General features: G+C 42.1%; 1 protein-coding gene across 1 annotated transcript; it reads left to right on the top strand.

The window, feature by feature from the left end:
• The first annotated feature begins 891 nt into the window (after positions 1-891).
• LOC146021204 (E3 ubiquitin/ISG15 ligase TRIM25-like) lies at positions 892-2,481 on the top strand. The gene has a single exon (XM_083155000.1). It carries the CDS (start codon positions 892-894, stop codon positions 2,479-2,481), a length of 1,590 nt encoding a protein of 529 aa, XP_083011126.1.
• Positions 2,482-11,692: the final 9,211 nt, after the last annotated feature.

The raw sequence follows: 11,692 nt of genomic DNA, 5'->3' as shown, positions 1-11,692 counted from the left end.
TTCTGATTGGCAATTTTTTTATGATTGGCAGCTACTAGCAATGGTTATGTCTATCACTTTGACCATAAATAATTAATTTGATTTCATCCTGGATCACCAGCCCGAGGCACCCCTGCAAGTGTCTTGTTGCATCCAAGGGTGCTTAGGCGCAGTTTGGAAACCACTACCAATAATATACACTACAGTGTGTTACACTGAAAGATAAAGTGCATTATTTGTTACATTTTTAGAGAGCCACTGGTAAGACAGCCAATAGCAGCCCTATATACATTTAGGGCCTTATTCAGATCTGAGCTCAGTACAAAAATGTTTGGAAAATGGGCAAAACCATGTGCACTGCAGGTGGAGGTGTAACATGTATAGAGAGAGTTAGATTTGTGTTAGTTATTTTGTTTCTGTGCAGGGTAAATACTGGTTGCATTATTTTTACACTGCAATTTCGATTTCAGTTTCAGCACACCCCACCCAAATGTAACTCTCTTTGCAGAGGTTACATCTGCTCCACCTACAGTACTAAGTATTCAGAGTTAAATATACTGCTAGGCAGCGAGTATACTCGGTTGCCTAAAATGTAAATAAGGTCCATAGTGTTCTCCATAAGACTCAATTTAAACATTGTATAACATCTAAATTAATGATCGGCCTTATATAAGGTCTTTAAAAAATCCTGACCTCCAAATATCACTTTAAATGTTTAAACATAGAAATTAAAATTATGACCGGAATTCACAAAAGTGGTAAAATGATCTTGTTTTATTGTCAGATTATAGCTACTTCATTCCATTACTTTATAACTTCCTGAAAGTATGTGTACGGCATACCACACCCATCTCCCTATATATCTCACCTGAATGACTTCAGTCTTTTCACTCCCTTGTAAATACTGTAAGGATGGCATCTGCAAAAGTGAGAGAAGAATTATGCTGCTCCCTCTGCCTTGACATTTACTCAGACCCAGTATGCCTGAGCTGTGGACATTACTTCTGTATGAACTGTATAGAGAATGCCTTTGAGAAACAGAGGGAGTCCAGGACTTACTCTTGTCCAGAATGTAGAACTGTATTTAAGAAGAAACCAGAACTGACCAGAAGCCGGAAGCTGTGTAACATTGTGGAGCACTTCTCTGACAAGACAGAGAAAGATGGTGTGGCTTTGTGTACATATTGCATTGGCTTCACTACACATGCTGTTAGAAGATGCTTTCTCTGTGAAGCCTTCTTGTGTGAGGAACATCTCAAAGTACACAGCAAGTCACAGGAACATGTCCTAACGGAGGCCAATTCCAATGTGCTAATGGACTCGGGCAGTAAGTGTCCCGCCCACAAGGAACTTCTAAAATACTACTGTTTCCACGATGATGTTTTTCTGTGTGCATCCTGCTGCAGCCTAAGGACCCATAGCACTCACCAGGTCGGTACCCTTAATAATTTATGTAAGCAAAAAATGGAAGAACTAAAGAATACTTTGGATAAAATAATATTGGCATGGAAGAATATTGACAAGAGAATACATGAATTAAAAAGAAAATCTAGGAAAGAACAAGAAAAGACAACAGAATTAAAGATCAGGGTTATTAATCTGTTTGTGGATATCAGAACGCAGGTGGATGAGCTTGAGAACGAAGTTCTAGATGAGATCAGTAGACAAAAGGATGAAGCACTACAACAAGTATCAGAAAGGATCCAAGAAATGGAGATACAGAAGGATGACTTGTACCATACAATACTTCATATTGAGGAGCTCTTTGTTGTCAATGACTCAGTAAGTTTCCTTAAAGAATGTAAATTACTTTTCTACAAGTGTTCTTATGAGGACTGCATGAAGCTGGATCAGGATATAACTAAGACCACCAAACATAAACTGGATGATGTACTGGTCTCTGTTAAACTGCAGAACAGCCTGGACAATCTGTTTAATTCCATATCTAAACTGAAGGCAAAAAGAGGGTTTTACCTTAAAGCACATTCGGATATAGTAATGGACTCTACCACTTCCAATAGTAAGGTTATTCTTTCAAATGATCTTAAGACTGCCTCTTATTTACAAACAGAAGTTAAATCTTCTCTGATACCAGAGAGATTTACATCCACTCAGGTCTTGGGCACAACCAGTTTTAACCGAGGAGAACATTACTTGGAAGTAGAAGTCAGCAAGTCTGGATACTGGGTTGTTGGAATGGCCTATCCAACGTTAAAGAAAACTGGAAATGAATCCCTTATTGGATGCAATGACAAATCTTGGGGCTTGGTAATGCTTAATAACAATCTATCAGTACTTCATAACTCTGAGAGTAAATCAATATACATAGATAGCCCCCTGCAGGCAATTGGCATTTACCTCAACTATGAGGCTGGTCAGCTTTCTTTTTACCAGCTATGTGAACCATTCAGACACTTACATACCTTTTCAACCACCTTTACACAGCCTCTTCATCCTGCCTTTTATGTATGTGGAAATAGCTGGGTACGGTTAAAGAGCTAGAAAAGTATACAGATAGAACGTTTATGCAAACAGTGCCCCCATGTTGTACCAGTCATTATGGCAGCAACCACAGGTGGGTAGGCACAACTTGATAAAGAGGACTCTGTCCCATTTGTATACATCTAAGTAAAGATTATTTCATGTAAATGTAAAATTTAAATCAAGACACACCCCTGATATACAGTAGATTGTTTATAGAAAAAAACTGTGGGTTCCCTGTTATAGAATAGCTTTGAAATGTATGTATAACTTACACAATGTACTTTGATGTGATTGGCCTAAAATAGAAACTTTGAAATTATATTACATATCTGGCATAGCAGAAGCTTTTCTCATCTCTAATTATTAGTATGTAGTAAAACAGTATTTATCAGTGATGCTAGAAAATAATGGACAGGTATATTTATAACCGGGAATTATGGGATAATGAAAACAAATCTATATTTCCAATCCATACTGTATCTTCAGCACAGTGGTGTATCTATAATTCAGTGTTTATCAACCACTGTGCCATGGCACTCTAGTGTGCCTTGAGCTGTTCTCAAGTGTGCCACTAGAACAGTTCAACTGTTATTCCCTGGTCTCTTGTTTTCATGTAAGGGCCAATGGGGCATATATATATATCGCCTTAACAAGCAGAGCCAGAAAAACAATGGGCCTGATGGAGCTACAGCTCCAAATAGGCCCATTTTGTAGATGATGACTGGGGCTTTCCAATGAGCCCAGCCCTGCGTCGCTAGTCCCCCGGGAACCAGAAATACAGTGGGGCAAAGCTGGAACATTTTCTCCATAGGATAACATGGGACCCGCTAATTCCAACCCCCACCCAGGTCCAACGGCTGACCGCCCCCCCCCCCCCCCCCCCCCCCACCAGCATCATAGAAGCTTGAGGTCCTGCATTCTAACCCAAATCGCTGGGCCTTCAATCTGACACCAGGCTGGTTCATATGGGTTAATTGGTTCCAGAGATATTGCTGAAAAAACAATTTTTTTATTTCTGAAATGTAATTTCATGGCTGTTCATATTCTTTGAGGGCAGATTTCTCTGAAACCAAATGGCCCAGTTTCATGAAACAAAATCATTCAAGGCCCATTCAAAAGTTCTTCAATATGATACTGGTCTCCTGTAAATGGGTCAGTTGGTTCCGAAGATATAGGCAGTTAAACTATACCCCTCCCCGCTCTCTGCCCAGCTGTCAATGGCTGTCACTTCTGCCCGGTGGCGGCTATGCCCCAGTTACTGTGAGCATGTAATCCCACATGGCAACGAGCATGGAACCCCTGGCAATGAGCATGGAACCCCTGGCAATGAGCATGTAGGTAAGCAGCACTTATGTAGCATAATTTTTAATAGGCATTATGGTGTTTGGCATAATACATTATGGAAATTATGGTGTGTGGCTTAACATGTAATGGGCATTATGATGTAAATTATGATGATTATGATGTAAGTCTCTGTTTGTGAAGCATATTGTGAATTTTGGCTCAATCCATGTGGCGCAATGTTAATTTTGCCTTAATCTGCGTGGCATAATGTGAATTTTGAATCAATCCATGTGCCATAGTGAATTTTGGCTCAGTCGGTGTGAATTTTGGCTCATTCCATGTGGCATAATTTATATATATATATGCCATTGCACTCTTTGGCTGGAGGGAGTGTGCATATATATCATACGATGCTTTCAGTGCTGGCAATACATAGTCGGACTGAAGCCCAAAGTCTGCAGCCGCCACTGAAAGGTAAGTATATTCTATTTTCTGTGCCAGGCCCTTGCATATGCCAACCTCTTTGCCCTTTTCCACCATATACTAAACTCTTTGCATTTTTCCTGCCTTTTCTCAGCACGCGCGCACACACACATACACACACACACATTTTATATATAATTAGTTGAAAGTATTTACACAAATAGAGACACACCCATGAGCAGACCACCCAACCAGAACACTGGTCACGCCCCCACATTATTAGGTGCTGGCCACAACCCCTATTATTGCACATAATAGGCCCTTGATCATTTTCAGCTCCAGGCCCATTTAAACCTTAATCTGGCATTGTTAACAATAGATAATTGCAAGGGTGATTAAGAGAGATAAATGTCCAGCCAATCACCTCCTAACTGCCATGTTACAGGCTTTGTTTGAAGTAAGAAGCTGATTGGCTGGACGTTTATCTCTCTTTATCACCCTTTCATTTATCTCTTGTTAAGGCTTAATACGTTTGCCCCAATGTATTTTATTTTGTTACCTGTGGGGACCAGTGTTACTATTTTTTCATATGGGGGCCATTGGGTTTTGTTTGTTGTCAAATCACTGCTACTGTATAATGAGTGCAGTGTCTGCGGTGCCCCTTCATATATTCTGCATCAATATTCAGTGCTCAGCTCTCCAAAGTCCCGCGTAGGGATGGTTAATGTTTCAAAAAGCAATGACGGCCAAGGCTCCCAATAAATACTATTACCACTGATGGCATATAATCAGATGGTAACTGTATGAAGCATGGTAGTTGTTTGCCTGATGTTTTTTATTATTATATATTATAATATTTAGTTATGGGTCCCATATCACTGCAATATATACTGTAGATAAGGAAATAACATTTCTACCTCGTACAAGCATTAGGTCAACAATGGGAAGGTGGACAGTCAGAAGGTCAACATAATTTTTTTTTTTCGTGTCTGTCGACATAAGTCAACATAAGTCAACATGGACACTGTTGGCCTTGCTGCGCTTGCCATGCTTCGGGCACACTATTTTATTCTCCCTCCATGCCGTAGTGAATGGTAGGGTATAAAATACCGCCTGTTTTTTTTTCTTCAAATGTGAAAAACGCATGTTGACCTTTTGACTGTTGACCTTCCCATTGCAGACCTAATGCTTGTTTCGACTTTCTGACCCCGTCAACCTGTCGACCACATTCATGTGTCAACCTAAACCCAGTTAACCTTGTGGTTGACTGAATGTATGTGGACCTTCAAACTGTCGACCTAGCAACCATATCCCTGGGTTGAAAAGATCTGCTGCTGCCAGGTAACAGGAGCCCCATTGTCCCCTCCATCAGACCTGGGCACAGGTAATTAGTAACCCCTCCCTCGCTCTGCGCCACTGAGTGTTGCTTATAATTCATATTACAGGTGCAATGTGTGACCAAGGTGACAGTCTTTATCATGGAAAATTTGTTTTTGTGATAGATACAAAACCGGTTTCCAGGTACAAAGTTCAGAAGATATTAAAATCATGGTACTGCATGTGAGAAAGTACACAAATAATCCATTCCTTGTCTCATTATTAAATGATTAGTAGATCAGCTAATATTGCTTAAATATAGCAGAAAAGTAATAAACTTTTGTTTGTGAGTCAGTGACACGTTAAGCAAATGTATTCTCTTTTTGTTCTATGTAATTGTTCTCAACATGTAGACTTTCTGTTCTATATCTATTCAACTGTGTTCAGTTTGTTTTTTATCTTTAAAACGTATGCGTGTTCTCAATATGACATTCTCACGCCAAATTTATTTACAATAAATGATTTGTATCTGTAGTGATTATAAATGATTATAAATAAAATGATTATAAATAAAAATACAAACGTACAAAAGTTTATAGTTATATGATGTTGCTGATTGTTGTAATCCACTTCTCAGAGAATTCTGGTGAACTTGTGAAGAATATATAAAAGAAATAGAATTAGTGGTAATTGTCCACATACAGTATACCATCAAATGAAAACATCCCAACCGAACCAATGCAGTGTTCCAGGAATACACTGCAATCAGGTATGCCACAAAAACATCAAAAATATTGTCTCCATTAAGTGCTCAGTGCTAGAAAGTTCTCAGTAATAAATGTAAGGAAAAAGACATTGGGCCTGATTCACACCCTTTTGCAGGGCTGCAATATTCGCAGCCCGTCCAATTATTGGAAGACCGGGCATGCATACGGTTTGCAGTGCTAATGCGCGAGCCCTCGCTGCGAACAGAGCCAGTGACCGCCTTTGCAGGCAGCCAGCCCAGACTCTGGCTGAGTGACAGGCACCAGCATTTGTGAGTGGCACCCCAGCATTTTCTGGAAGAGACTGGGAAAAGGGCATGGGGCTCTCGGCCGTGGGGAGGAAGGGCCTCTGACTTCAGCAGCAACCCCGATCTCCCCAGGGCCATCACAGTGCTGATTCTATGCTTACACGGCCGCTGCATATGGGGAGGGTGTGTGTGGGTGGAATACAAAATGCACAGGAGTGGGATTTTAAGCTGGCAGGGAAGCAGCTAACTAATCGTTGGGCTGCAAAAAAGTTGCAGCCCAGTGATCAATATAAATAAAATATATAGAGAAAGCAACAATGTAGTAGTATATACAATTAATTTAATGAATAGTATCCAAAATGTACATCTAATAACAAAGAGTAAACATAATATTCAAGAGCCCAAGCACATGTAGTAGGCAGCAGAGGGTGAAAATCACCTCAATGCGTTTTCTCATGCCAAATAGCTGACCTCATCAGGAGGATAGGTTGTATGTGGTAACCGATTACCCTATACATTTCTCTAATATTGGTAGAATTTGCAAGCAATAAGAGTATACAGTATTATCCCAGTGTACAGGCACAGCTGCTGGAATGTCAGGAAGGAAGGTCACTACCTCAATCCCAGTTTACAAATCGTATTGAAAAATGTCTAGGGACTACTTGAATATCATGTTTGTTCTTAATACTTATACAGATGTAGCTGCTGCCGTCTTTGCAGATAGAATTGCCAGCCCCCACCAGCAGGCGGCTACCACCAGTGGCGCACGAGATGCCTGCTGGTCTCCTCAAGCAGAGACCGGCAGGGAGACGTTGCCCAACCGGCGTGACACTGGGAAGCGCGTGCGTGTGAGACGCACGTGCGTCCCAGTCCCTATCGTCGGCGCTTGCCAGTGAAAGGGATCTGGCGGGCGCCCAGCAAAGAAGACGGGTGCTACATCTGTATGTTCCTGTATTCTTATCTTTAGCGGTTGTTTAGTTTTACCAACATATTCCAACAAATATATAACCCAAGATTTATTGCAATTACCAAAATCTTTCATTTGGAAGGTTCTCGAATTATCAGACTTGGCAAAATTGAGTGTTAGGGAATGGGTATAGATATACCCATGCCGTAACTAGATATTTTGGTGCCCTGTGCCAAAAAAGGAATTAGTACCCCCCATACCCAGGAGTGCATAAAAAATGTAGGGGCGTGCCTCCATCAGAAGGGCCGTGACCACAAAATAGTAAAGTTCACAATACACCATACACTACACGATAGTGCCATTTGTACACTTTGTGCCAAGTATAATTAATATGGTATGTGCACTGGCGAATCTAGAAATATGGTAATGGGTGGTTCCAGATTCAACTACTCCTGTAGTAGGGACCCACGTGCGCTGAAAAGGTGGCAAGGCCTCGTGAAAAGGGCTGTGGCTTAACAAGGATGATGCTCCTGCAAGTCCCTCCCCCCCCCCCGTTCTTTCTTTCTTTGTCCAGTTGGCACAAGCATCTTCTTTCTTGATCCCGTCATCTTCTGATCTCTTCGGCAGTCTTCTTTGTTCAGGAGCCCTTTGCTCTGCCGCTGGAGTAACATATGGCCTTCCCGGCAGTGTTTTACATCAGACACCGGGGGTGTGGCCAGCTAGGGCAGGGCGAGATCTTATTGGCTCACTGATCACTTCAATTAGCTTAGTGGTCAGGCTGATTTGCTGGTTCCAATCATAGGAGCACATGTTAATTTTATTATATAGGCTCCTATGCTGGGAAAGGCCATTGGAGCCTATGGTATTTTCATAACATGGACTCCTATGGGAGGAGAAGAGCCCATCCGGTGCAGAGTTCCTCTGGAGCTCATAATTTATTGGCTAAGAGGAGTCCCATTGACTGACGTTAGGAGGATTCCCCTTCCGTTTCGGGGAGGAACTGCTTGTGTATTATTATTATTATCCTCCTTTATTTATATGGCGCCACAAGGGTTCTACAGTGCCCAATTACAGAGTACACATAATCAAAACAGTGACTTACAGTTGAAGATAATACAGGACAAATACAGGGGAAATGATTATAGGAACATCAGCCGATTACTGCAACATAAGTATCCAGGTGGCAGCAAACAGCATGCTTTGGGGGCAGTCGAAGACTACTGAAATAAGAATGGATAAGCACATAAGGTAAGAGGTCCCTGCTTGTGAGAGCTTACATTTTAAAGAGATGGGGCAGACAGACAGGGGTGACACAGGAGGGGTAGACAGGACAAGGAACAGAAGGTTAGGAGGACAGTTTGCTGGGTTTGGTGAAGAAGTGGGTCTTAAGAGCCTATTTGAAGTTCTGTATAGAAGTCTGAGGGGGAGAGGTAGAGAATTCTAAGTGAGCAGCATGTGAAAAATCTTGGAGGTAGGAGTGGGATGAGGTAATAAGTCAGCAGAAGAGCCGACGGGTGCTAGCAGAGTGAAGGGGACGAGTGGGAGTGTAAAGGGATATAAGGTCAGAGATATAAATGGGAGAGGAGTGGGTGAGAGCTTTGTAAGTGAGTGTGAGAAGTTTGAAATGAATTCTGAAAGAGAAGGGAAGCCAGTGAAAAGCTTGTAGAAGAGAGGAGGTGGAGGTAGTGCATTTGGTGAGGAAGATGAGTTGGGCTGCAGCATTGTGGATAGAGTGGGGACAGGCATTTGTCAGGGATACCAGGAGGAGATTGCAGTAGTCCAGCCTGGATATGATCAGTGAGTGGATAATGGTCTTAGTGGCATCCTGAGTGAGAAAAGGTCTAATTCTGAAAACTTTTTTTAGATGAAAATGGCAGGTTTGTGAGGTGCTGAATATGTAGTTTGAAGGAGGGAGGAGTCAAGGATTACTCCAAGACTGCGTACTTGGGGGCTAGAGATAATAGTAGTGCCATCAATAGATAATGAGATTGTAAGATTTGAGGTTGTGCAGGAGGGTGGAAGGGTGAGAAGGTGATCATCTCAGTCTTGGACATGTTAAGTTTGAGAAAGCGCTGGGACATTCAGGAAGAGATAGCAAAGAGACAGTTGGAGATATGAGTGAGGAGAGTGGGGGCAAGGTCAGGGGAGAAAAGGTAGATTTGAGTATCATCAGCATAGAGATGATATTGGAAGTCAGTAGAGATAATGAGCTCACCTAAAGAAGATGTATAGAGAGAGAAAAGGAGAGGACCAAGAACAGAACCTTGTGGGACACTAATGGTTAGTGGAAGTGGGGAGGAGGTAGTGTCATGAGAGGAGACAGAGAAGGAACAATCAGAGAGGTAGGAGGACAGCCAGGAGAGAGCAGTATCACGCAGACCAAGGAAGTGAAGGATTTGGAGAAAGAGGGGGTGGTCCACAATGTCAAAAGCAGCAGAGAGGTCAAGAAGAATAAGCAGAAAGTAGTGGCCCTTAGATTTGGCAGCATGAAGATCATTGCAGACTTTGTGAGGGCAGTTTCAGTGGAGTGGAGAGAATGGAAGCTGGATTGGAATGGGTCAAGCAGAGAGTGGGAGGAAAGAAAGTCAGTGCGGCGATTGTAGACAATACGCTCAAGGAGTTTGGAGGTAAAAAGAGAGGAGAAAGATGGGTCGGTAGTTAGAGAGGGTGTTAGGATCAAGGGTAGTTTTTTTTTAAGAATAGGGGAGACAATAGCCTGCTTGAAGGCAGAGGGGACAGTGCCTGATGAGAGGGAGAAATTGAGAAGGTGGGCAAGATGGTAACAGGCAGAAGGAGAGAGGTAGCGGAGGAGGTGGGAGGGAATAGGGTCAAGTGGGGAGGTGATGGTAGGGGAGGATTGGATGAGGGCCATAACTTCCTCACCAGATACATGGGAGAAATATATCGGAGTTAATAAGAGGGAAGGGGAGGGGTGGTAAGGGATAGGAGGTGGCTGGTTGCTGGTGTTCTGGTGGGATACAATGTCTTGATGTATGGAGTCAATCTTGGATGTGAAATAAGTGGCAAAGTCAAGAGCAGATAGTGTAAATCCCGGTGCTGGTTTATTAAACATGGGGAACCCCTATGTAATTTTTTCACTATATTTCCAAAACCAGGACCAGCTCAAAGAGCCCGAGGTTGGTTATGCTTGTGGGAGGGGGGACTCCACAATTTGTTTTAACTTTTAATTTTACATACAGTAGAGAAGCATCTCACGGATTTGATGTATTTGAGAACACGGCAGCCAAGGGCGTTACTACAATAGGTGCAGGGGGTGCAGCTGTTATGGGGCCCAGAGCTGAAAGGGGCCCATTTTGCCTGTCAAAGTATTAAGTGCTGTATACATTTTTCAGCATTAGTTGATAACTAGGGGCCCTTTCAAACTTTTGCTATGGGGCCCACATGTATCTAGTTACGCCACTGGCTGCAGCTATGTTAATTTATTGAGTTCTCAGGCCAAAAATAAGGTCGATTGTGGCCGAAGCCATTCATAAATATTTGTTTTGTTGCTCTGCTGATTAGGCTGAGCTTAGTCCATTTCCCCCAAAAGTTTGAAAAGTGTGCTTCGACAGTAAAACAAGTTACTGCATAAAATCCATTCACCACTAGATGGTGGTCTCATCTCATCTGAAATAGATGCACACAAGACGCATAAAAAAAGCAATCAATACATACTACTATTGTATACCCTTGTTAGAAGTCCATTTAAAATGCTGTGACACTATTGATACACTGCAATAATATTTTTTGGTATTGTGTTCATATATTTATGGTTTTTATTTCGTTGTGGTAAATACTTAAGGTACTTATGTATTATCTGGACTCCCATGTTAAATGCACCCCATTTTTTCATACCCCTACTATCCAACTACGCATGGAGTTGATTTTATATTGTGTGGCGAGCGCAGCGAGCCACCGTGCCTGAAGCGTGGTGAGCGCAGCGAGCCCCGCGAGGGGACGCGGTCTCATAAGAAAAACGGGAGTCCAGATATTACATAAGTACCATACTTAATATTTAATTATTTCTAAGTATCTGGTTTTAACTTAAACATCAGATAAATTCATTATTTTAATTAATCACAGTTATTAATGTATTCCCTTATCAGCGCTGCTATCTAGATAGTAATGGAGATAGCAGTGCCAATATTCACAGGGGCACAGGCCATCCCTGCCATACAGCACACTTCTCCTTCATACATGCTGATAAGCAAGGGCGTAACTACCATAAGTGCAGGGAGTACAACTGTATTGTGGACAATAGCTGAGTGGGGCCACCTTCCCTGTCA

Source organism: Crinia signifera, chromosome 7 (assembly GCF_055691185.1).
Source record: "Crinia signifera chromosome 7, ASM5569118v1, whole genome shotgun sequence".
In the NCBI taxonomy this organism is placed as follows: Eukaryota; Metazoa; Chordata; class Amphibia; order Anura; family Myobatrachidae; genus Crinia; species Crinia signifera.
The sequence above is the reverse complement of the archived record's forward strand: the minus strand, read 5'-3'. Positions and strand labels throughout refer to the sequence as shown.